Source organism: Montipora capricornis, chromosome 3, assembly GCF_036669925.1.
Source record: "Montipora capricornis isolate CH-2021 chromosome 3, ASM3666992v2, whole genome shotgun sequence".
Classification (NCBI taxonomy): Eukaryota; Metazoa; Cnidaria; class Anthozoa; order Scleractinia; family Acroporidae; genus Montipora; species Montipora capricornis.
The window spans coordinates 75,202,350-75,228,193 of NC_090885.1; the positions used below are offsets into that span (position 1 = coordinate 75,202,350).

The following is a 25,844-nucleotide window of genomic DNA, read 5'->3' on the forward strand; positions in this document are numbered from 1 at the left end:
TGTAATATGAAGTACTAAGTTTCTACCCAATTTGAACCATGTGAGCGTTAGCCCTACTGATGGCAACGGGCGCACACAAGGACAGAGAAAAACTCTGACTAGGGTGGAAATTGACACCACGACCTTCAGGTTAATACAGTTAATATATCTTGGGAGTTAAGCTACTCTAAGTTCAAAATGTTCGAAACTTCCTACACAGGTTCGTGTTGGTGAAGTGGGTGGAACTACACTCGGTTTTTATGGCGGAGTGTTTAGTCCTGATGGTCTGTCTATCTTGGGACATGGATACCAGGGGTCTTTTCATTTGTGGAATAAGACACTGTGTGAGGTATGTACTGAACGAAATATGATAAGGTCAGTTTTAGAGCGAATCAAGGAATAGTGGGTTGTAAGCGGTTTATAATATAAGATGGAGGAGGTTTGCCATCAGTGGAACAATGGTTACGTGAATGCACAAATAATTAAAGGAATGAAAGCTTTCATTGATTCCAGAGAGACTGAGAGTGCCTAATTAGCCAATATCAAAAATACCATAGTTCTCTTTGTTTGTCCCTCCCAAATTTTGCATAAGCATTGTTCCCAGTTTCTCTCGGGACAATTGTAAGTCCCAAAAGAAAATAAAAACAATTCTTACGCAAAATTTTTGAGGGACAAACAAAGAGTATTATGGTATTTTTGATAGTGGCTAATTGAAAAACAATTTTTTTGGGTCGAGATTTTTGTGGCTGTCTGTGTTACCTTGATGTAGTGATACGCCAAAATAGCATGTTATGAGAGACGCGGTTCATTTATTTAGAAACTTCGCCAAAGACAATTTGGCAGGAGAGATCTCACAGAAATAATGTTCCAATAACGAGACTCCGGTTGGGACAATTATAGTGGCGTAACTGAATTTATTTCGACGTTTCAATGCCATTCTTTTCTTTGTCTCCGCAAAAGATGGGGTACAGGTTATACAATGAATGACACTACAAGAGATGGATGTAAAACTGTCGGTAATCTTGACGGATAGGTTTCGTTCCTGAGATTTTGCAATTGTACAATAAGTTGAATGGATGCACGAATTTGTTAATTGTTAAGCAAAATGTTATTTGTCAATCAACGGGCTGGTCTTAGCTTTTTAGGTTACTGACATAATACTTCGAAACAAATCAATCTCTTTTTGCAAAATAAAATGCAACTAGTATGATAGTATAAATTAATTGTCGTCAACTCATTGCTCTTGATTGGCAGGGTGACAGTCGCTGGGAGCCAGGAGTGGCAGTCAGTGGGCATTTTGGCCCGGTGCAGGTGAAGAAAAACATGTGGGGACTTTAGTATCTACTACGTTGACGGCGACGAAAACGTCATTTCAAAATGTAACTTTGGACAATCTTAAGCAAACGCAATGCAGCGCGCGCGCAAGGATTGCAAAAAAAAATAAACATGGCTTCAATACAGCAATCATTTCATTTGCTCAGTGCATGCGCTATCTGTACTATTTTTCCTCCTAATTGAAAGTGTTTTGATGGTTTTAGTCTTTTATGAGAAAAGTATGTTAGAAAAGGTAACGATGCAAAGAACTCCACAATTCGCAGATTTTTCTTTGTTATCGAAAGAACCAAGTTAAATGCAGCGCATGCGTAGTAAGTTAAAACTTTCTTGGAAATACGCCGATTTCTCGAGAACCACTCGTTAGAATGTAAGGAAATTTGGTATGAAAATACGTTAGGAAATAAGTGACTGGGGTACTCAAAAAAATTTGAACTTTAACAGATAGATATTCCATTGAACCTTCAACGATGGATAATTAAAGATCTCTCGGTCAAATTATTATTAAATAGTGTTTACTTTTGAGCATCGTTACAAGCTTGTTGGATGCAAATTATAAAGAAAATCTAACGACCAGATTTTCTGCAAATAAACAAAACCGATTTTAAAGGCCTGTTTATATTTATTACGTCAGCTTAACTATCAAAAAAACCGAGGTTCGTGTTGTTAACTTTCTTGCTACCATCTTTGGCGACCAAAGGATCAAGAGTTTTAGAGGAAAAGGTAAATGAAACGTAGGTATCAAAAACTGTGTTCAGTCATCTTAAGTCTGTCGCGAATTATCCTACAATTGAATTTATAAGAGCTGTTTTAGAGTAAAAATATGGAATGAAAGATTCGCATTTGTACGCTCACGTTGTCCTTAACTTGAAACCTCAAATTTGGTGATTTCGAGATAAACTAAGAATAAAGCCAGGATCCGAGCTAGGATCCGAGCCAGGATTCGAGACCTAACCTAACCTAACCGAGACCTGTCCTAACCCTAACTAGACCTTTATACTAGACTAGAACCAACCAAAATAGAGCTAACCTAACCGATTCGAGACCTAACCTAACCGAGAAATTCGAGACTAAATAGCGGAGAAAGCTCATCTTAGCTCGAATCCTGGCTAGAATCCTGGCTCGAATCCTAGCTCGAACCCTGGCTCGAAGTTTAGGTATCCTCGGTGATTTCACGTTGTTGTCATGCAGAGTACGGCAATAAAATGCGTGCCGCACGTGCAGCACGATTCTTTTTCGTCTTTTAACCAATCCGCCATATTCTTGTTTTGTGGCGTTGTCGTAGCCCTAGCCGTCGTCGTTTCTTAAAATCCCTGATGTCTTGAAGTATGCAGTTATATCGATTACTGAGTGACAGGGTTATATTAATCATATTAACATATTTATTGCAGGATATTGACTGGGATCCTGTCGATGGACAGTTTCTCGTTAGTGCCAGTAGTGATCAAACTACAAGACTGCATGCTCCTTGGAGACAGGAGACATCAAAGGTCAATATTTTCACTTATCTTAAGCTATTTTGCTGTGTTCCCCCAACAGCGCGCGCTCTCATTGGTTATTTCGAGGTCACATGACATTTAACAACAAAACTGTTTCCCGCCAAAAGTCTCTGAGCAGGTAACAGTGCAAAATCTATGACGTCAGAGGGTCACAGAGCACTTTAATACCCGCGAATGTTGACAGACGACCGCCGTTGCTGTGGCCGTTGCACGTTTTTCTTTTTGTGCTATATAAAAAATCACTTAATGACTGGTCCCTCGGGAAACAGTTCATTTTGTTTCCCTCGAATCTCATTGTTTTCCTCGGCTGCGCCTTGGGGAAACATTGAGATTCTCGGGAAACAAAATGAACTGTTTCCCTCGGGACCAGTCATTAACTGTTTAATAGAACACGGAAATACAGGGACTGGGGGCCGTTTCTCGAAAGTCCCGAAACTTTACGGGCCATTTTCGGGTGTCACAATTCCCTTTGTATCTCATTCCCTTCGAATCTCAATGTTTCCCTCGGCTGCGCCTCGGGGAAACATTGAGATTCTCGGGAAACAAAATGAACTGTTTCCCTCGGGACCAGTCATTAACTGTTTAATAGAACACGGAAATACAGGGACTGGGGGCCGTTTCTCGAAAGTCCCGAAACTTTACGGGCCATTTTCGGGTGTCACAATTCCCTTTGTATCTCAAGAACGAAGAGGATTTAATTCGTCAAACTTCACAGTTATTTTTCTTTTTGTTACCTTGAAAAAATGTCAAAAGACCGGCTTTCCAAAACAAGCGGTTGGCAATTTCACAGATGGCTTTTCGGTCCCGAAAAGTTTTCGGGACTTTCGAGAAACGGGCCCCAGGTCTCTTCACAGTGATGTCACTTTTATGTGCGAAATTGAAGCTGGCGTGCACGACGACTTTCAGAAATACAAAGTACAGAAACTTATCTGTTATTTTCTTTTTCATCTTGTAAAACCTAACGCTCTAAACGTCATCTTTCGAACTTCTTTACGGTGCTCTATTTACCGTAGCAACTCAGTTGATAAAACCATTTCTAGGAAAACTGCCTTAGCTTTACGGCGATCAACTTTGTTTTCATTTACTCTTTAACGGTGTGGGGCACGATCTGATGTTGTGTGCGTCGGACCTATCCCAGCTTATCTCAGACATCACAGCGAAATGCTTCTCTATCTCCCTCTGTGCATTTTAACTCTAACAATCGCAGACAATCAAATCCATAGGCCTTGATTCTCTTGCAAAAAGTAGCGGAAGTGAGAAGTGCCAGATTTCACTCTTCCGTCTCCCAGGTCGTATTCCGCAGACCGCAAGAGACAGACGTTTCCATTTACCTCCAACGGGCCACAGACCAAGCTCAAACTACGGTAGTGTCGGGGACCGTTGTTGATCTTGGAGACAAGGCTTATCTACTTGATACTGTTTTTTTTTTCTTCAGTCTGTTTGGTGTGAAATAGCTCGCCCACAGGTTCATGGTTATGATATGCAGTGTCTGAGCATGCTCAGTAGGTACAGACTTGCATCTGGTGCAGATGAGAAGGTAAGTAATAACAAGCGCACTTGCGACCTCCACTTTAGCGAAAGTGCCTTTTACTGGGTTAGATACTTTCTTATTATTACCAAGAGAAGTGAAGCCCTGTCCCCCATGAAAATGACTGGATATTATTATTATTATTATTATTATTATTATTATTATTATTATTATTATTTATCGCGCCCATGCTCATCCTCGTCACCAGAGCCTCGGATCGACCCAAGGCTTTGGGAAACTCTCTGTAGGAGAACATGCGCCGTACGGTTCTTATAGCCAAAACTTGGCTATTTGAACCTTACGGCGCCTGCTCACTCCTCGTGCTAACATGAATGCACCAATTAGAGAAGCTTTTGATTGTTCTTCACTAGAACCAATGACAAGACACTTTGTTTCAGGGTTCCCCAGAGCTCTTCTCTCCCTCAGTCAAGAGAAGAGCTCTGGGCTCGAGAATGGCCCATGCTGCGTTGGTTATTTTTATGTTGTTTTCGTGACAGCTCGATCCTCTTTCACAGTAAAGCCTTGGCTTTCACATTATGTCAAGCGACGCAAGCATAAACGCAAGTACAAGAGATTCGTGTCAAGTGAAAACAATAACGATAACGCAAGCACAAGCACACAAAGCAGAGACAAAGGTTCGCTAGTTCCTTGTTCCCTCTTACAACGCGGCGCTGCGCTGAGTGGAATCTGGAACGGGTGTTTTTCGTTGTACGAACATCACAGCTTCCGTTATGCTTGCGTTTCTTCCCGTTGTCACACAACTTAAGCGAACGCAAGAGAACGCAAGCATTAGCACAAGGAAAAAGAAATATTTTGATCCTTTGCGCGTGTGCTTATGCTTTCGTCAGGCCCGTTTTCACGGTGAAATAATTGCCCTTGTGCTTGCGTTAAAGCTTGCGCTAATGCTTGCATCGCTAGTGAAAACCAGGCTTAACAGACGAATAAGGTGTCGTCCTTGACATAACCACGCACTTAATGACACATAACCAACATTAAATTTCAAATACTGTAATTTTCATCGGGATACGGGCAAATATAGGAGATTCGTTTACTTCTCCTTCTCCTTGAATTCTCTTGCTTTTGCTCTCTATTCGTTGAGGCAAGGTTCATAAACTGATTAGTACTTTTAGGTCCTCGGTATTTGGAGGTCAACGAACGACAAAGTTAAAGATATGAATAAAAAAATGCATTTGTGGCTGCGTTTATTTTAGTGCCTTTCGTTGGCCTCTCCTACAAAAAAATGAAAGCAATAATTTGACGATGCCTTTGATATCAAAAGGATCAAAATAATTTAATAGATTGTTTGTTCGTTTCAGGTTCTAAGGGTATTTAGTGCGCCTCGTCAGTTCATGGAAACATTTCGAGCACTCTGTGACGTACAAGATACAAACGACAAGGTGTTTAAAATCAATGCCTCTTTTAATTGCTTTATGTAGCTTATGTTTCGTCTTGTAAGGCAATTTTCGCGCTCATTCGCTCGTTTCATTTGCGTTTTCCTTAAAGCTCTCGTTATTCAATAGGAACGATATGTATTTAAATTTTTTTGGGTATCTTTGTTATTAATTCGTGCAGACAGGTCTTTAAAAACGAAAGATTCCTTTTTGCCCTTATTTTGTCTTGTTTTTGTTTGAAGCCAATGATGATGCCACCGCGCACCGGTGGCTCAGTTGGTTGAGCATCTGGCCGCCATGCCGAAGGTCGTGAGTTCGACTCCGGCCGGACCAACACTCAGGGTCTTAAAATAACTGAGGAGAAAGTGCTGCCTTTGTAATTACATCTGCAAATGGTTAGGCTTTCAAATCTTCTCGGATAAGGACTGTAAACTGGAGGTCCCGTCTCATAGCCCTTGTTGGAAATTAAATAGTATGGGACGTTAAAGAACCCACGCACTATTCGATAAGAGTAGGGGACGCAGTCCGCGGTGTTGTGGTCTGACCTTATCTGGACGGGGGCATCTTTCACTTCCTTAAAATTAATTGTAACTGCGTAACAAGCAGTCAGGCTAAATTCCCCCACAAAGTATTGTAAATTAGTCCTGAAAAGCACCGCGGGGAGAGACTAATAGCCTCACTTCGCTTCACTTCACTTCACCTGATAATGCTTGACCTGCTAAACGCCCTTACTCGCAGTCGGCGACTGAATAAACAAGGAACATTCAAAATAATTTGTGACGTCATTAATGACTTCAGTATACATGACAGCGATATTTATATTTTTCACCAGCTGCATGAGAGCTTACCAGTCGGAGCTAGCGTACCTGCTTTGGGTTTGTCTAACAAAGCTGTTTTTGAAGGTAAGAGAAATCACTGTAACGCAATCAATGAATAAACGTTACAGAGCAGCTCTCTTGTCAGTATTCTCTAGTATGTCACACATGCAAACCCAGTTTGTTGTCACGCGACATTGCATTTGACGAATCAAATATTAGCGTGTTCTTGATCACCAACAAACGTCAGTTTGTCAAATGAGCCAGTCGGCGCTATCAAGCTAAACAAATACTATTCTCGTCACCAGAGCCCTCCTTTTATTTTGGTCACGTGGTCAAGCAAATACATACAGCTGGCGCCAAGCCGAGGAAAGCTCGTGCTACCAAGTCACAGTTAATTCTTCCTTTCCTTCCGAATAGCTGAGATTTCCCGAGAGATACTTAAGCCAATAGTCAATTGTGGTAATTACTTTTAATGGCATTTAATTTAAACCCTCTACTTTGTTCTCGCAGGTGATATAGAGAGCTTGAGACGAGATCTTGAGGACCCAGCGAGACCTACGAAAGCCTCAGCGTTTGCCAGCGAGGAGCCTGCCCCCTTCACACCAGTCTCCTTAAATGGTTTGTATTGCGATAAGAGACCAACCCGAACTTGTTTGAAAGGAAGAGAACTATCCTTGGCTTTCATCTGACGTCATGGTGACCACGTTGGTTTACTGGACAAAAGCGAAAAAATTCTGCTTTGCTTTTGTTTTGTACACCAACATCGCCGTCTAATCACGTGAGTGCAAGCCAAGAATATATTATCCAGTGGATACACGCTGGATAGGGATTTTTCCAGCTGATAACGCTGAGCACTTTTTGAACAACCTGGTTCAGGCGTTCGTGTTTCGAACCGCTCCTTCCTACTTTTCTGATCATTTTTCACATCGGGGGTCAAGTTCCCTATGGTTCCAAAATCTTGCAGTAAATTCGCCAATTTTCTTTCAAACATGTCATTTAGAGGAACAGTACTTCTCTTTTTTTAAAAAAAAGTGAAAGGCAAGAAAAAAAGAGAAAAGCCGGTAAAGAAAATAATAGATATTAGGTTACAAATAAATTTTTTGGATGACTTGTTTAAAAAAAAACCCGCTTAATTTGTAAAATTTGTGGTAACGTGTATTTCTGGACCCAAGAAACGTTGTGAAAATAGCGTTTTCGGAACGGTTTGACAAAAAACGTGAAAGTTTGTGAAATTTGTCGTCGCATGCTTTTCTGGACATAAACGACTTTTAACAAACGACCTTTCGCTTTATGCCTTGCTTATCTGCAGAGCCTCCTACCGAAGATATCCTGCTCCAGAACACTTTATGGCCGGAAGTTCAGAAATTGTGAGTAAATTCTTGCTTCCTTGTTTCGTGAATGAAAACGAATTCGATTTAGTATTTTACTGGGTTGCATAGATCATGAAGTTTGCACCCTTGACAACAGACAACTGAGAGTCAAAGCAAATTGAAGTGTTGAACTTTTTCCGACCATGACTTGGGGACAGTTGGAAAAAATCATAGTATTGTAGAGAGTCGAAGCGATAGCCTCGGCTGGTTTACTACTGCGCCATAGAAGACGCGCGAAAGCTTAAGGCCCGTTTAAACGGTTTCAACATTTGCCTAACATTCGTTCTACTTTTTGTTGAACGGATGTTGGGCAAATGTTGGACGCAAAAACAAAGTTGCGCAGAGGACGTTCAAACTGTTCCAACATTGCGCCAACAAAAGAAACAACTCTTTCGCGAAATTTAATTGCGAGGAACTAAGAACTAGAAACCAGTCTCTCTCGTCCAGATAACCAACGCCATATTGACTTTTGCGGCCTGATGTGAGCATGCGTGTGTTCTACATTAGTTGAACAGTGTTCAAATGGCTTGAACACCACTCAACATTTTCGAGAACAAAGGAAAAGTTGAATTGATGCTGAATGAAAGTTTAAACCGATTCAAACTTGATTCAACACGCTTTCAACAAGCTTTCAACATTTTTTACGCTTTCAACAATGTTAACGTTGGACGATCTGTTGAAACGCACCGAACTTTTGATTCAACAAAGTGTTGAATGCATGTTGAAGCAAATGTTGAAACCTTTTAAACGGGCCTTAAGCCTCTCAAAACAAGATTCAGGTGACAATTGCCCTGCTATATTCAGCGTGAGATTTCAGCTTTCTCGCATAACTGAAATTATGAACTCGAGCTAAATAAGGATTCTTTGCAATCTTCGAACTCATCATTTCTCATCTATTGTACTCACGTTTATAGATATGGACATGGTTATGAAGTATTTTGCGTGGCGTCGAGTCCTGATGGGACGCTATTGGCTTCCGCGTGTAAGGTATTGAATTTGTATGAACTTAATTAGTTTAACAGTACAGGAAAAGACAAGCCTCAGACGCGCTCCAACCCCCTGATTACTTTTTTAAAAAGTGCGCAATTTATCAAACTACTTACGGTCGCTTTTCGAGCGGTGTTTTAGTTGAGTGCAGGGAAGCCATAACCGAAGTTATTTCTTTGGCCAATCAACTATTTAGTTCATAGCCAATCAAATTGATTACGCTGTCGTCAAGCATCGGAAACGCGTGTGAAACAAGTTCTGATTGGATTAAGGACCGTGCCTACTAATTCAAAGGTATTTTTGCGCGGTATACTGAATATGCGCGAAAAGCAGATCTTAACAAGTGTTTTTGAAATCCAATAAGAAAATTGGGGGTAATCACGCATTTTTCGAAGATAATTAATCAACAATATTTTTGAAAAGTATTAAAATATAAAGCAATGTATGGCGTCCTATTCCAAACTGAAGCTTAATTATCTCTGAAAAATGCACGGTTACCCCCAATTTTCTTTTTGGATACTAAGATCACTTGCTAAGTTCTGCTTTCTCCGCATAGTTTTGAGCCGCGCAAAAACATCCCTGTATTAATAAGCACCACCCATAATCCGAGTATCTCGAGATGCGCAGAACGTATGCGCAATAACAATAGTAGGCACCGTCCTTACAATATAGCGGGAGCTAACACCCGTATATATACCCGGTGACAGTTTGAGCAACGTCTACGGCTATGGCATCGAGAACGCCACAAAGCAAGAATGAAGTAAAATAATCCTGCTGCACGTGCCGCATGCATTTCAGAGTGTTCCTTTGTCGTACTCTACTTAACAACAGCGATTTTAAAGTGAAATGACGACGGCTAAGGCAACGAGGACGTCACAAAACACTAATATCATTGGTAAAAAGAGGTCAAATTATGGTGATGCACGTGTTGCACAAATTTTAGCACATAGTTTTGAGGCTCTCTGCATCACAACGACGTAAAATCACCAAATATGAGGTTTTGACGACAACGCGAGCATACAAATGTGACCTTTTTTCCTCTATTTTACTCTGAAACCGCTCATATATACGAATTTATTTTTGAGGACATTTCACTAACATTGTGTGACGTGAACGAGATGGAATAATTTTAAACGACAGATATATTTTGAGGTGACGTTTCGACCGACGTAGCCGTGGTAGATCTTAAAGGGGCAGTGTCGAGCTATTTTAGTCAAACTTCAAAACGCTAAAAGGGGTCCTTGCATCAATGAAAACCACAAAATAGTGCTGTAGGTTTGTTGCCAATGGCCATTGAAGTGCACTGAAACTATTCTTTGTTGTTTGCAGCCAGGGATGGAGAGGATGGAAATGGAGTGAACATTTGAAAAAAAATGGCCATTTTTTTTCCAAGTTTGGAGACTGTGTCTTCAGAAAGACACCAAAAATTTAATAGGAATGGCTCTCTGTGCCATGAATATATTTCATATCGTTTCAGTGCGCATGCGTTGTCCGGAATGTTGTACGTGTGGGCCAAAGTACTAATTTTGATCCTCACCCCCGTTTGACCTAAAAACAGCAAAGTATGCGTGACAGTGCCCCTTTAAACTCCCCAAGAACGTAAAATCGCCAAATTTGACGTTTTGACGACAACGTGGTCACAGAACTGTAACTCGTTCATTTTTGTATTCTCCTTAAAACCGTTTTAACCAATCCATTTACAGGAGAGTTCTCTCGCATTCAGGTTCAACTTGAACAAGATGGAGTGATCATAAATTGCTTACGGTAGTGCTAAGTGATATTTAAAACGTTGACGTTGGCGTTGTCTTTGCTTAAACTCTGTTATTTTCGATACATTGTAATGTACAGAAGCTCTTGTTGCCGATTATTCGTACAAAACACTTCACCTTTCGCGTAACAACTCCACCCACACTACTCCCCTTAGTTTTCCTAACTGATACTTGTTTGGATCTCACTAAAGAAGACTTGTTTAATTTTTGTCCTTCAGGCCTCGAAAGCTGAACACGCGGCGATCATTTTATGGAATACTGAGACCTGGCGGCAGGTTTGCTCACTTGCCTCTCATACGCTCACAGTTACTCAAATGTCCTTCGATCACAGCGGTCAGCGACTTCTGTCGGTGTCACGTGACCGCTGTTGGTCGGTCTTTAAAAGAAAGTATGAAAGCGAGGAAGGTGAGAGCAAAGTGACACTTGGGTCCTTTTTTAATCAATTTTTAATTTATTCTAGTCGGAGACAAATCTGAGAGGTTTTTTTTAAAAGGCTGACAAGCCTAGGACTGGAGTAGGATTCCAGTCCGCTTAGCTTGTACTATTTATAGCAAAAGCTGTCCTCCTTGATTGTTATTTAATCGGGATTTCCTACTCCATTTCTTATTTTTACGACCTCTAAGAATTTCTTTCTATCTCCTGGCCGGGATTGCATTCAAGTTTCTTTGGAAACAATTTTTCGAAAGTAAACGTTTTGTTTACTTTCTTATAGGGTCATTGTTTCGACTCGTGGCTCGAAGCAACAAAACCAATCAGCATGCAAGGATTATTTGGTCTTGTGCCTGGACTGGAGATGATAGATTTTTTGCTACAGCTTCGAGGGACAAAAAGGTATACGGCAAATGGCCACTGAAGTTCGCCTGCACCATTGCATGAAAATCATCATTCGCGATCTGAATTGATTTGTTTTGACATGAAAGTTGCAAAGGTCATCATTGCAACTTTTAAGTTGTAATGTTGGAAAACAAGTTCCAAGCTATCCTGAAAAAACCCAGGCTTGGACGGGATTCGAACCAATGCAGTTTTCCTGCTCTACGGACTGAGCTATCAACTCAGCTGGGAGCCGATCACTTGCGAGTTCAAGTTATAAGCCATGAGAGGTGAATGAAATGTTTTTTTTTCCACAATTGCTTGTAATCTCGCAATCTGATTGGCTAATTTGCCGTTGTCGATAAGACAACGCTGTACGCGTCATGCTCGCGTCAATTTGTCCCGCAATGTAATAACCAATCAGGAAAGCCCATTTTGGGAAATAAACCAATCATATTGCGAGAAAGTTATAAACAACGCTTGCTCTTTCTTTGTGTCATGATTTTGGTCACGCTCTGAAATAAACACTTGCCTTTGGCGTTGAATATTGTGGACTCACGAGGCGGACATTTTGACCACTGTGTTGACGAATATCGTTGTCGATAAGAGTACCGACAACGCTGAACCACTTTCGATTCGTTGATCAGATTATATGTAATCAGAAACCCATAAGGGTTGAAACGTGTAACGCGCGTTCACAGCTTCCGAATATTCAGTGCTAAGTACCATATTTGGAAACCCCTCGCTCCAGTTAATTTCGCCAGAACATTGGTGGTATTGCGTCACGGTGTTCGTGCGAACTGATTGGTTGAATGTTTCTCTCTTGTTGTTCCAAATATGGTACTTAACGAATTGAATATTCAGAAGCTTGTTACCCTGCACACAAGGGGCCGTTACACGTTTCAACCCTTGTGGGTTTATGATGAAATGTCATACATCTAATTTGTTTTGTTGCGCTTGTAGGTGATAATATGGGGTGACAGAGACCCCCCTACAGACACCTGGGAAGCTGTTGGTAGTCCTTTAGATGTCGGAGAACCTACCACAGCGGTAGATGTAGCTCCAGGGACAATCAATGCTTCAACGTAAGTTTAAGTATCGTGGCTAATATTTTCTTAATACCAGCGTTTATTGCAGGCTGTTGACAAACGCGAAAGAAGAGATGGAGCGTTGATATATTTGGTTCTTGTTGTATTGCCTAATTTCAAAATCGTGAAACAGATTGCTGAAAATGCAAAAAGTTGTCCATTTACAGGTTAGCATTTTTCCAATTTTGTATCGTCATCTCGAAGTACTTCCAGTGACTGTATGTGTCCCTTTAAACTTCTCATCGAACGCGTATATCGTACAGGATGGTTTATATCTCACTGTTGGTGTACCTATCTCCTTTTAGATACCTCGTAGCTGTTGGAACCGAGTCTGGCCGCATTGTACTTTATTCCTGGGGTCTGCGGTCAAGTCCAGAGTGGAATATACTTCTTTCTCTGGACCAGTCGTATCCTGATATATATTTTAAACTGATCAACTTTACTGGTTTATGTTTTTGCCGGAGTGGTCTGTAACGGGCCGATAAACCAATTTTATTCTTTTCAATGTAGGAGTCAAGGGAAATTTAACAATCACAGCAAACGCTGACAATCAAAGGATTTATAATTATGACCCAAGGCAAATACATGCGCCTGGATAATTGGCTTTGAGATAAATGACGCAAGAGCTAAGGGCTTGTTTCGAGTAGACTGTAGGCGCAACCAACATGCGCTAACTCCTCAGGGTCTTTTGTTAGAGCAATTGGCAAAAAAAATCATTGGGTTTGCGTATTATGTTTGCTTCGTAAACTAGATTCAAGCACTTGCAAAATTACCTTTACTGCGGATTTCAGTTTAGTGCTAAGGCTAAGTAGCAATTAAGTACTTAAATCAAACACAGAAGACGCAGTTACTCCATTGGGACAATCGGGATACGAAGCAAATCCATAGTAACAAGTGTGGGCGAAAATTCGCGCGGGAAAGTCGTCACATTGGTTTGGGCGGTGATTGGCTGGAAAAAAAGTATCGCTAATTGTCGTGAATTGTTAAGCCAATCACCCAAACCAATCGCTAGATTTTTTTCGGGACACTCAATAGACCGCAATAAAGCAATTGGCGACAACTCTATTCTCGATCACAACTGAGTAAATATGCTACCGCTGATTTTCATGATATTTCTCAGTTTCATCATAAAGGTGATGTCTCTCACGAAAAGCCTTCATTAGCGCGGTCAATTAAGGATTTAAAGTTGTAGTTCTGTTTTTTTTTCCCTTACATTTCTTGAATATTTCGCGCAGAATTTCTCACGTGCTTACCGTTCGTCGTTTGAGATGGCGACCGATTAAAGACCGAAGAAAAAGCTCTTGTTTGCAGCTGGGGAGCTGCAGCCTGGACCACAGCGTTAGGATATACGATGTCTTTATAACCACGTGACGTCATTCCATGTTGCTGACTGAGTGTGTTATTGTCACGCATCACCTGGGTGTCGCTTTCGATGAAGGGCGTGGAATATGACTTTAATTATGGAAAGAACGCTCCCACTCCTCCCTCAGTGTTCTCTCATGCCGATATTCCATCAGACATTGAGTCAGAAAAACGCGGGAAAAAAGCAGCAGGGATGGGATATGGCAATGATTCGACCTTTAATCACGTTGTCATGGTTATTTGGGGTTGTAAGTATCAGAGAAAATTGGAGCTCGCTTTCTGGTCCTTTGAGGACGAACTTGAGCTCGGTTCTTCGTCTTTTAAAAAGAAAAGTTTGCCATTAAGATTGGACAGTCTAGAAAGGGATAATCGTAATCATAAAGTAATATAAGTGGCTGAGGTTCGTCTGGTTGCAACGTTCCAACAAACCCAAAGTCCGTGAGCTTCTTGTTGGGATCCATCTCCTCCGTCGTTTCTCCATCTTTCTGATGATAAATTCGTATGTTCAACGCACACGGTCCAAGCTCCTTCTTCACAATCAGCGATATTCCATATATGGAGATGTTGGAAGGCACTTGCGAGCTTATGTGGCCAGTGAGCGAGGTCAAGTTCTGAAAAGATAAACTGCGCAAGTCCAACATGAGATACCTGAGTAAAAGGCAAAAAGTGAAGCAATCAGTTTCAGTTTTTTTTAATCACAGGTTATTCATTTCATGTGCGTTTTGGCTTTGATTTAACGAAACTTCCCCCCCCCCCCCCCTCCCCTTCCAAACAAGGTATAATAAATTATCTATAGAAAATAACGTTGAACAGTCAAATTTGCTTCTTTTTGTTTTCAAATTCTCTGGACGGCTCCGCCTTGAATTATAGACCATGATTATTCATATTCTCAGTATTGGACTGGAACTAGCTTGCAATGTAGGCTAATGCGACGGAATCTTTTCAAATGCAAATACTTAACAATTATTCTTTGAAATCGAGGTGAAAAGGGGCGATGAATATTCTGCCACTTTTCACCGAGATTGAAAAGAATAATTGTTTTAGTATATACTCACGAAGTGATCTCAACAACAATTGCAGAAAAAAACCATCTAAAGTCGATTTAATTGGCATCTCAATTCATGCGTTGAAAATGGACTGGAAAATGTGCAAGCGGCACAAAGCATGCGCGAAAGTGTTTACAGAAGCTTCAAACATGGCAAATCTAAATAACCTTCGTTAAAATCCTCGTCACAAACAGCAAAATGGTCATTTAGCACCGTTTAAATCAGCAATCTAAATCGAAAGTCTGCTTGTTAAAACATTTTCACCGTTCGATCAAAGTTTTTGAGGTTCATTTGAAATGGAAATTGAAAGTGCAGTTGTTAAAGGAATCATCCACATGAAATGGTGGCTCTAATTGAGGTGAGCGTTGGTTTGTTGTAAAATGACCCGTCTTGTTTCCTTGCAACCATGTGGAACTTTCTTAAACATTTTTTTAATTCCTCGATTTCACTAAGAAATTCGTTTTGGTGGGTGACCAGCCCTACAAGAGAGAATTACTCCGAATGAAACAAATTGTTGGCGCGGCGTGATTAAGATTGTTTAATTTTCAGCAATAATTATCTGGAAAAACTAAGTCAAACACTGGTTAGCAAAAGTATGAACTCTTCTCTTACCTTTGAAAACTTTCAGGCCAAATTTTGTGGCCTTCTTTGTCTTCTTTAGCACAGCATCATCTTGTATTCTCAATATTTCCGATTCATAAATGCTGGCGAGTTTACGCCGGCCATTTTGTTTTGTTTGGATCAAGCATTATTCACTCCTTAGGGAGTGAATAATGCTCAATTACTCCGAGATAGCGAACCAATCAGATTGCTTGAAACACCAAGATCACTGAGTGAGTGTATACTAATTTTTAATATATTTTCCCTATTAGCCTCCTTTGCAATCCAGTTGCAGTCCAATGCTGAGAATACGAAAATGGTCTATTGTCACGTGTTACATTTGTCTTTTCGTGACTGCCTTATAAGCACTATGCAAAAATTTGGTTTATCAACGGGGTTGATAATGTAAATTGGCCACCGTAGAGAGATTCTAAAAGCTGACGTTTCGAGCGTTAGCCCTTCGTCAGAGCCCTTCGTCGCTCTGACGAAGGGCTAACACTCGAAACGTCAGCTTTTAGAATCTCTGTACGGTGGGCAATTTTTTTGTCAACCCCGTTGATAAACCAAATTTTTGTATACTACTTCCCCACCGACGCAGCACCACAGTTTCTTTAGAAACTACCCCTTCATTTATAAGCACTATGTCCTGGTCGTCATTAGTCTCGCCAACAGATGAACAAGTGACATGCGCAGTTGCGTCTTGATCATCAGTACCTTGAATTGGGTTAAAAGACACCAATTAACGGCAAATTAATGCGCCTTAATGTATGTTGCTTTTGCGAAAGCCTAATCTTCATTAGCAAGGCAATCATAACCACAAGCAACATACACAGACACAAATAGAGAGCCTAAGCACACGACGGTTTTTGAGCCAAGAACGGCGACCGGAAGTTCACTGCTTTCCTTTTTAACTTGTCTTGTTTCACTCTACCACATTCATACTGCTAACTATCTTTTCACTATTAGACACGATTGGTTTAAAGATACGGGAGAGACCACCGTCCTGGCGTGCGGGATGTTAACTTCCGGCTCCCGCCCGCGTCTTATAAACGTAGCGTGCTGAATCTCCCTAGTAATTAATTTGTCGTTGTCGTTACTGCACAGGTTTTGGATCATCAGCGTTTTGAAACTGGAACAAATTTAAATAGAGGTATTTACTGCATAGATCAGCCATCACTGATGGCTGATGACATACCCAGAGACGTTTTCAACGATAGGCTCCCACAATCCCACTTTGCAGTGGGGACAGGGTTGCAGTTTCGCCGTAGGTTCGTCGTCTTCTTCAAAGCTATCCGCCTTCTTCACATTTGCGGCTCTTCTTTGACCCGGTCGCAGCTTCTTAAACTCGTTATAATTGAGTTGTTTGTCTCCATCTGCATCCAGTGACATGGCCATTACGTAGATTTCTACTTGCGTTGCAGGAGCGCCTTTTAAGAATTAACCCAAAAAAGTAATTTAGAGTACACTGTTGAGCCACCCCATTCGAGCTCTTTGTCATGCGCAGTGCCACGTTTGTATAGATTTACTTTTGTTTGTATGTTTTTCACTTAAAACGACTTAAACGTTTTTTAGACTAAAAAAATTAACCAAAAGCAATAATGTTCATCCTTCTCTAAAAAGTTGGACCTCCCTGTTAAAAGAAAAAAAGAGTGCATTTAGCCGGAATATTCATTTTTGACAAATTCAGACATCCGTGGTAAAATTTTGAAACAAAAAATGGAAATTAAATGTTTTTTTTTTCGTTTGATTGCGGTTTAAAACCAGTTTCCGGTCGAAGCTGTAAATACACTCGAACCTAACTCACCTAAATCTTTCATACCAGCCGCAAATTCTTCGTATGAAATTGCACCACTGTTGTCCGAATCAAATCTCCGAAAGAGATCCATTATTCGACTGTAGTTCTTGTTCATCCATTCTAACATGCGATCTTGAAAGTCGCTTAATATCTTTTTGGAGGAGATCAGCGAAGAAGCTTCAGATTGGGAATCCGATTTCTGTTTGAGTAAAATGAAAATGATTAAATTTAAAATAATATATACAAAAGCTCTTGAAGTGTGGTATTACTTGCTTGTAATATGCGAAGTCAGTATTGTTTAGAAAGATTTGTGGAAGGTAAAAGCTCTGGATCCTGTTTCTATGTCAACTTCGCAGCAACGGGACCGGTTGATCTAATCCGCAAGCGCTAGCCTGAAAATACGATCTCATTCATTAGATATCGGGAAGAAAATTCAGCGACCCCTGATCCGAAAAGATTGCCTTATTTAGCCAAGTTGCCTGACTGACAAATTTGTTTCGAACTCCGGATAATTTACGTGCTCTCTAATACTATCCGATAAAATTTATTATTTGAAGGGGTGAAAAGTAGTTTTTAATGGTGATCACGAATTGATAGATAAACTAGCTAGGGAAAGTGTGTATTACCTTGTCTGACATCGTGTGAATAAAAAATACGTTTCAAAATCTCTAGATCAACAAGCCGTCAGGCATCAGTGAAGCAGGACACGAAGATCTGTATTAAGTTGGAAATTTAATGAGATTGATAGCGTTGATTTGCTTGATCAAAGCTCTAATTGTTGTGGTTTTCGTTTCTTAGATTTAGGCACCTTGTTTTTCTTATCAACACCACATAGTTGTTTATTGATGGGGCCGGAATAATAAGTATTTCGATCACTTACCGTAATTTCAAACGGGTCGCCTTGGTGTTTGTGGCTGTGGTTTTAGGATTAAAGCAAGCAAACACAAACTTTTTTCAGAACACCTGTCAAAAATGTGGTTTTGTCTTTTGTATTCACAAAATTCTCTTTGATCACCCCTATACGATTCTCATTCGTTGTCGTTGATCTGTCCGTATTATAAGGATACATAAATGATGTTGAAATAGGCTGTCAAAATCAATGACAAAGTAAGTTTCGTATTCCAGTCGGTTTGTTTAGACATAGTGTGTGTACTGTCAATACACGCTTAAATTCAATTTCTTATTTCGTGAAATTTGCACTCTCATTTTCATGTGGTTCTTTTTGGAAAGATAGCTTGATCGGAAGAAAAAATATGCTAATAAATACCACATCTTCCATCAAGCACTAGTTACATTTCCCATATAACAATTAGGGAGTTTTTTGCCGTCACATGCATGCGTTTTTGCGTATGTACTACCTCAAAACGCCCTAATTAAAATAGAGACGTTTGAAATACTGCGTTTTCAAAGCGATACATAAAAGCGCCATTCTTCCGATTCTTAAACTGCATAAAGGTTTTAATTTGTTTTAGCTGGGGTGAATGTCTTCCCTGGCAGCAGACCTTTTGCACAAAGTTTCGCTTCATTCGCTAGTGAAAGGCATGTAGTTTAAGTCCTGACATGACGTCACAAACTGCTATACAATGCATTGAGATGCCCCTGCTCTAGCACAAGGCCAGCTTTGCATTCAGGTAGTTTGGAGAAGGGAACTTTACTGGTCGACTGTTAACTTGTATCACCAGTTGTCAAAAATAAACCCAGTGTTGGGTGTTACTAAAAGGTAGAATCGTGGACCGCGGACCCTCTGGAACCCCCGGAACCCGCGAAACTTGAGGAACTATTTCAAAAACGCATTTTTTCCCCCCAAAACAACGCTACACTATTGTTTCTTAAAGTTTGAAAAATGCACAGTTTTTTGTTTATCTTGTTTGTCGTTATCCTCTATAAATGGCTGATCGTGGCAGTGGAAAGCCCAAGAAAGCGCTGTGGACTGAACTTGGTCACGTGGAGACCTCTCGACGTCATTGCCGAATGGCGGAAAGCTTTCGAAGAGGGATCAAGGTTTTCAGCCGTTTGCATTGCTTTAACAACCCTAAACGTGAGTTGAAATTACCGATTTCGAAAAACGAACAGATGTGTTGTGTTGAATCTGTTAGGTTTGCGTTCCAGTTGGAATTTCAACGAACATTTTCCTTACTTTCCTGTTATATTTGTATCTGCAAAGTGGTGATACATTACAAGTGACTTGCCAAGAAATATAATTCCAGTTTGTTATTCTTTAACTTTTACTCTGCTATTTATTTGCTGTAGTTTTTCAGTTGATTTTCTGTGTTATTTCTTTTGTTAACCTTTAATTCCTCTAACCGGGTTTAATTAAAAGTCAGTAATATTATGAGCCATTATGTATACGACGAAAGCTTTGGTTACCCCCTGATTTGAAGGCAACTTTCAACTTTTAAAACCTATCGCACAACCATTACATGAAATAGGTGGTTCACGTTGCTCCTTCTGAGAAAGCTTTCCGCCATTCAAATTATGACCAGGCCAGTCCACCGCGCTTTCGCGGGTTATCCATCAATCAGCGAGTTAGAAAATAACGACAAACCACACCAACAAAAAAAACCGTGCAAAGAAACAATAGTCTAGCGTTTTTTGTTGATGTTTTTTTTGTTTTTTGTTTTTTGTTTTTTTTGGGGGGGGGGGGGGGGGGGAGGGGAGAAGGCGTTTTAGAAGTGGTTCTGCAAGTCCCGCGGGTTCCGCGGTCCACGGTTCCTCCTTTTAGTAACACCCCAAAGTGTTTTCTTAAACACAGCATTACTTTTTCTTCCTGTTTACTTTGACTTAAAAGTTGTCACTCTTTAAATTACAGAGCGTTTGTTGGATTGAAAACTGCTGACAACATTTCATGTCACACTTCATTGAAGAGGCCATTTTCGAAATATCAAATATTCAGCTTGATAGTGAGGCAGTGAGGACAAAAACAATGGAAACACGTTGGAGTGAATGTGAAAAATATTTGCATATCATCCACTTTCCTTTGTTTTTGTCGTCTAAACGTCTCTTTCAAGCTGAATTTTAATATATCGAAAAAAGCCTGTTCGGTTGACTGGGTAAACGAACAGGGTATGATGATTTTGGCTTCTTCTTTTTTTCATTTTTTCGAATTCTGAGTCATTATCAGCTACAGAAAACCATAAATCACTATTTGGTGTAGATCGGTTTTCAGACATTGAAACAGTTCTCTTGCCAAGTTTTATTTGAACAAAAAACACTATTCTCAAGAGGTTTTTTCGGGCCCCGCAGAAGGAACCTGTCACGACTTCGTAAGAAACTTGGGTAAGGGGGCCCAATTCGTGAAGAGGGTCAATATTCTCGTACAAGTTACCTCTGATCAAGCAACAATGCAATACTCTCTGACCCTTAAAGCCCTTTATTACTTTTTCGTTGACTTTCTCCCAGTTACTTGAAAAAGATCAACCACATTTTATTTTGAAAACAAGTAATGTCTGCTAAGTATCCATAACTATTTCCCTATGAAACCTTTTTTGCTATGATATCATTATGCATTTTCCCTTGTTTTTCCTTTCGGACAAGTTATTTTTTCAATGAAAATCCTTGCTTTCATGATCAGGAGCACGGTTTGTTCCTTGGACAAAAAATGGCCTTGTTTCTGGAGGTACAATCCAAGAACCAACTATACGAGCATCCTCCTGAGCGATTGTCAGTGTCATCACGGAATGGAGAGGTCCAGTCGGGGTTGGGGATGTTCATTCCCAGGGCGCTCCATCCGCTACAGCTTTCGCGACTTCCCTGACACTGCGAGCTTCCCTCTGTCTCCTTGAAGCATACTCGACACACTTCCTTAGAAATCTGGTTGATGCGTCTCGACTCGATCTTCCAAGCGTATTTGCAGCCACCAGATCTGTTATCTGTGTCATCACGAAAATGCTTTGTCCAATCAGGGAAAAAGGTCCAGCCAGTACACGATTCTCGTGTTCCCTGGCATTGCGAACTTCCCTCCGTCTCCCGGAAACACAGGCGATACCCCAGATTTGGGTCGATGGCGCCATTTGCCTCGATTCTCCATTGATAGCGACAGCCACCGGCTCTGCTGTCAGTGTCGTCTCGGAACGGCGAAGACCAAGCAGGTTTGGAACTCCATCCGCTGCAAGTGTGCGATGGCCCTTGGCACTGAGAGCTTCGCTCAGTCTCTTGAAAACAAATCCTCAATTCAGAAGCCCAGCAAAGAAAAGGCCACAACATGATTGAAAGTAAAATTATGAGACGCTTGGAAAGAGCCATTGCTGAAAGTGTTTGCCACCAGCACAAAAAAGCAAAACAAGAATTATAAATTGTAATGAACTTTCACAAAAACGTTTATTTGAGTACATACCTTGTGCGTTGTGTTTTGAGTCGCTGATTAGCCAAGCTGCACTTCTGTGGGAAATCTGCGATCTTGATATGTATATATATATGTATATATGTAGCGAAGATCAACATAGAATTTTCTCTAGCATGATCATTTTACTGATCTTTTTGGCATGCTGTATGCTAATGTAAGTCATCATTTGGCCGGTATTTTGAACACGTTTCTGTTTTAAACTTCCGTGTTCCGCTCCAACAAGGTATGCCTACCAATGAAGCACCCGGCTAACAAGAAAAAATATTTTGTTTAATGCAGAGATGTGCTTTTTTAATTTTATTTTTTAAAGCATGTTTAAGTTTTAGGATTTTAAAGTGCATGAATTGTGTTCTATTGTTGTTCGTCGTTTTTATTATTTAACGTTGGTGCTGATTTATTATCATGTATAACCAACAAAGGCGCTTTTATTTGTAATAATAATATCGACCAACTAGTTCCGCAGGTTACATAGATTGTATTTTTTTCTCCTTTTTTTTTTTCTATTTAACGAGTAAAAAACTGTTTGTAGAAGGAAATCTGTTTTCTCCTGACACAAATTCAAATACCGAAGAGGCATGCATGTTCGACTGTTCGAGGCTGAATGTTGAGAGATTTGTTTAAACAAAGACGTTCGATGTTTCAGAAAGATACATCGAGTAGAGCATCCAGGTCTTTTTTGTTCGAGAAGAAAATACCTAGCCTGTGAACAGCCCGCGCCCGCTCTCCTAAAAGAATAGGATGCGTGAAAAAATTTTAATCATACCGAAGAGGCATGTTCAACGGTTCGAGGCAATTGTTGACAAATGAAATTTGTATAAACAAAGATGTTCAATGTTTCTGAAAGAAACATCGAGTAGAGCTTCCAGGTCTTTTTTGTTAGAGAAGAAAATCTCTAGCCTGCGTACAGCCGCCCGCTCTCTTAAAAAATAGGATGTTTGAGGAGAGCGGCAGGGGGCTGTACACCGGCTAAAAGTTTCGGGCAAGTGAATGCCCTGCAAAGGTGCCGGGATTTTGTATGTTGTCTCGTTCTGCTATTGAGGCAAGGTTTTTTGAGACCAAGTATGTGGTGAAGTTGGCTTGAATTAGGGGCCGGAGTGAGGTGGACTCGAGATGTTTCTTGGTAATCCTGTTCAACATTGTGGAAGTATGCAGTTATCAGTTCAGCCTTTGTATAAGGGAGTTTAACACTTCACGCCGTATTTAACCTGCGATCAAGCATACTTTTCTAGAGACAGGGCGCTTAAAAGTACGCCTGATACGCCTGAAACAATTTGATACGAGTCGTCTGCCGCCCACCTGTCAAGAGTGATGTTATCATGTGTCATGCTATAGATCGTTTTTACTGTCACGCAATAAAAAAATAAATCGAAAACCATCCAGTGGAAAAAGTCAACAATTCGTGATGTTGTAGAAGATAAATGAAGAAGACACTTCTCCAAGTTTTAGGCTTGTGCGTTTCCCCAAACTTCAGATATTCGTCGAAATGTTTCGCAAAAATTTAAAGAGCCCAGTATGAAAACGCCATGTTGGTGCACATCTGTGGTGCAGCAATATGGCGGCCGGAAAATAGTGTCAACATCTGTTACTTACTTTGGCTATCTAGGCGAGTGATCATCTGTACTGAACAGACAGCTATTTACCTAAGCACTTTTCCTAATGCTTTAAATTCTAAAAAGGCTCAAAACCATGAGATAAATATATATTTCTCAATAAACTCGATCGTCGCCTCGTGTCACGCACCGCTATAACTCAGAAATTCAAAATGCTCTGGTTTCCAAACGAAGCACGCTATTGAGCTTTAAAATTGCAAATAGATACAAATTTACCGCCTCTTATGCCTGATGAGGATAAAAACTTTCGTGGCTCTTTCGTTTTGGATTTTAGAAAATGATGACGTCACGTGAAAACGATCTATAAATGTGAGCAAATCAGATTTTACCGGAAAGTACCTCACGCTGCGATTCAAGTAGCCTCCTTCGCAGCCGTTTTTAGACTCGTCCCTCCGAGAGAGGGACGAGCCTAAAAACGGCTGCGAAGGAGCTACGATTCAAGTAAAGACGCGACAAAAACAAAGCACTAGCTCTGGCTTTGATGTCTACAATCAAAGCTATTTCTGCAAATCCTGCTTGACAGTTGGTGCGGTTTCTCTATTCAAACCATCAAGGAACAAAGAATTTCGAGATAAAATGGCAGAAAAAGCCCGAATTCTTCATGTCATCATCAGGCGCAATCAACAGTACAATAAACTTTATTTAAACTCAAATATTTGAGATGCCAATAAAAGGATGCTATAAAAATAGATATGAGAAAAATGATCTTTGAGAAATTCTAGTTTTTCAGCAGCAGCTACTCAGCTATCATTTTGTTAGAAGTGTGCTCAGATTCTTCAGCGATTCCGTAAACAGTGTCGAATTTCTCTGTCAAGCTCGGCTTATTCCCCGAATGTGGCAGCCCTAAAGTTCTATTCGGTTCGTTTTGGATTCGCAACTTGTTGCTTCGGAATATATTCCAAAGGACTTGCCACAACTACAAACGCTTTCGAGTTGGTGGAAGAAGAATGATGCATTTTCTTCTAGAATTTTCGGGCTTGTATTAGTAAACACTATGGCCAAATCCCGTAGGAAGTACAACTGTAATGTCTTCTTTTACTCAAACCATTCTTCGGATGCATTCTCTCCGCTCTTCCTTTAAAGGTTTTTGAAACAAAAATCTGAAGTTGAAGCAACAGCAGCTGTAAACAGAGCATATTACTTAATCATGTTAATGTGAAAGGCCAAAACAAAGGAGAATTAAGAATTCACCCATGATTTCTGTTTTTCTGAATATCAAAAATTAATAATCAAGATTTGTCATTCCTAATTTTCAATTTTCTATTTTGATGAAAATTGAATGGACGGAAGGTACACGGACCCATCAGGCATCAGTGAAGCAGGACACGAAGATATCATGTATTAACTTGGAAATTTAAGAGATTGATAGCGTTGATTTGCTTGATCAAAGCTCTAATTGTTGTGGTTTTTGTTTCTTAGATTTAGGAATTTTATTTTTCTTATCAGCACCACAAAGTTGTTTATTGGTGGGGCCGGAATAATAAACATTTCGATCACTTACCGTAATTTCAAACGGGTCGAGCCTTGGTGTTTGTGGCTGTGGTTTTAGGATTAAAGCAAACAAACACAAACTTTTTTCAAAAATGTGGTTTTGTCTTTTGTATTCACAAAATTCTCTTTGATCACCCCTATACGTACGTTTCTTATTCGTTGTCGTTGATCTGTCCGTATTATAAGCATACATAAATGATGTTGAAATAGGCTGTTAAAATCAATGACAAAGTTAGTTTCGTATTCCAGTCGGTTTGTTTAGACATAGTGAGTGCACTGTCAATACATGCTTAAATTCAATTTCTTTATTTCGTAAAATTTTCACTCTCATTTTCTGGTGGTCCTTTTTGGAAAGAAAGCTTGATCGGAAGAACAAATATGCTAATAAATACCACATCTTCCATCAAGTACTAGTGATATTTCCCAAATGACAATTTGACAAGTTACATGCTTGCGTTTTTGCGTATGTACTACTTCAAAACGCCCTAATTAAAATAGAGACGTTTGAAATACTGCGTTTTCAAAGCGATACATAAAAGCGCCATTCTTCCGATTCTTAAACTGCATAAATGTTTCTTTTTTGTCGTTGCTGGGGTGAATGTCTTCCCGGGCAGAAAGCCTTTTGCTCAAAGTTTCGCTTTATTCGCTAGTTTAAAAATGTGGTCAAACTTGTCTCCATGTGAACCCCTTTCGAATCGAGTGAAAGGCACGTAGTTCCAGTCCTGACATAAGTCACAAACTGCTATAAAATGCATTGAGATGCCCCTGCTCTAGAAGAAGGCTAGGCCGCAACACAGGTGATCGATGACGTAGTCCACTACTCTTTTCGAACAGCGAGTGGATTACTTAAGGTCGCTTTCAATTGGCTCTGAGACGGGGGTGCGGATAATTGACAATTCTTCCATGAGTGCGCATTGGATATGAGGTGATAAATACGCGCCTCGTTGGCTATAATCACCTCATATCTAATAAGCACGAATGGAGTAATTGTTTTAGTAGATACTTCACGACGAGGTTTTTCCTTGCT

At 40.3% G+C, this 25,844-nt stretch overlaps 2 protein-coding genes and 1 long non-coding RNA gene across 5 annotated transcripts in view; 1 reads left to right on the forward strand and 2 right to left on the reverse strand.

Moving 5' to 3' along the window:
* Positions 1-14,739, forward strand: part of LOC138044130 (elongator complex protein 2-like) — a 27,100-nt gene extending 12,361 nt beyond the window's left edge. For both annotated transcript variants that reach the window (XM_068890795.1, XM_068890794.1), the window contains exons 11-24: positions 200-328; positions 1,234-1,290; positions 2,703-2,801; positions 4,246-4,347; positions 5,655-5,735; positions 6,562-6,631; positions 7,058-7,165; positions 7,857-7,914; positions 8,832-8,904; positions 10,892-11,078; positions 11,386-11,504; positions 12,447-12,568; positions 12,877-12,978; positions 13,807-14,739. In XM_068890795.1, the coding sequence (XP_068746896.1) occupies positions 200-328; positions 1,234-1,290; positions 2,703-2,801; positions 4,246-4,347; positions 5,655-5,735; positions 6,562-6,631; positions 7,058-7,165; positions 7,857-7,914; positions 8,832-8,904; positions 10,892-11,078; positions 11,386-11,504; positions 12,447-12,568; positions 12,877-12,978; positions 13,807-13,942 (1,443 nt within the window). In that variant the 3' untranslated portion in view covers positions 13,943-14,739. The remainder of the gene's footprint in view (positions 1-199; positions 329-1,233; positions 1,291-2,702; positions 2,802-4,245; positions 4,348-5,654; positions 5,736-6,561; positions 6,632-7,057; positions 7,166-7,856; positions 7,915-8,831; positions 8,905-10,891; positions 11,079-11,385; positions 11,505-12,446; positions 12,569-12,876; positions 12,979-13,806) is intronic.
* LOC138044131 (microtubule-actin cross-linking factor 1, isoforms 1/2/3/4-like) lies at positions 14,254-18,391 on the reverse strand. Of its 2 annotated transcripts, none has more exons than XM_068890797.1 (4): positions 18,255-18,391; positions 17,384-17,573; positions 16,775-17,006; positions 14,254-14,581 (listed from the first exon to the last, which is right to left on the reverse strand). In XM_068890797.1, exons 2-4 carry the CDS (start codon positions 17,499-17,501, stop codon positions 14,254-14,256), a joined length of 678 nt encoding a protein of 225 aa, XP_068746898.1. In that variant the 5' UTR covers positions 17,502-17,573; positions 18,255-18,391. The 2 variants fall into 2 exon arrangements, with proteins under 2 accessions (XP_068746898.1, XP_068746897.1); XM_068890796.1 differs by lacking the exon at positions 18,255-18,391 and adding an exon at positions 18,001-18,027.
* A 2,335-nt stretch (positions 18,392-20,726) lies between these two features.
* Positions 20,727-22,243, reverse strand: LOC138044132 (uncharacterized). Its single transcript, XR_011131397.1, has 2 exons — positions 21,708-22,243; positions 20,727-21,618 (listed from the first exon to the last, which is right to left on the reverse strand). It is a non-coding gene; the product is annotated as an uncharacterized lncRNA (long non-coding RNA).
* Between the last annotated feature and the right edge of the window lie 3,601 nt (positions 22,244-25,844).

What these genes read in the sequence shown, in the direction of transcription:
- LOC138044131 (XM_068890796.1), bottom strand. An exon ending in GGCTGGTATGAAAGATTTAG is followed by an intron (nt 17,007 to 17,383) that starts GTGAGTTAGGTT and finishes AATTCTTAAAAG; the next exon opens with GCGCTCCTGCAACGCAAGTA. An exon ending in ATCGTTGAAAACGTCTCTGG is followed by an intron (nt 14,582 to 16,774) that starts GTATGTCATCAG and finishes CCTTTTACTCAG; the next exon opens with GTATCTCATGTTGGACTTGC.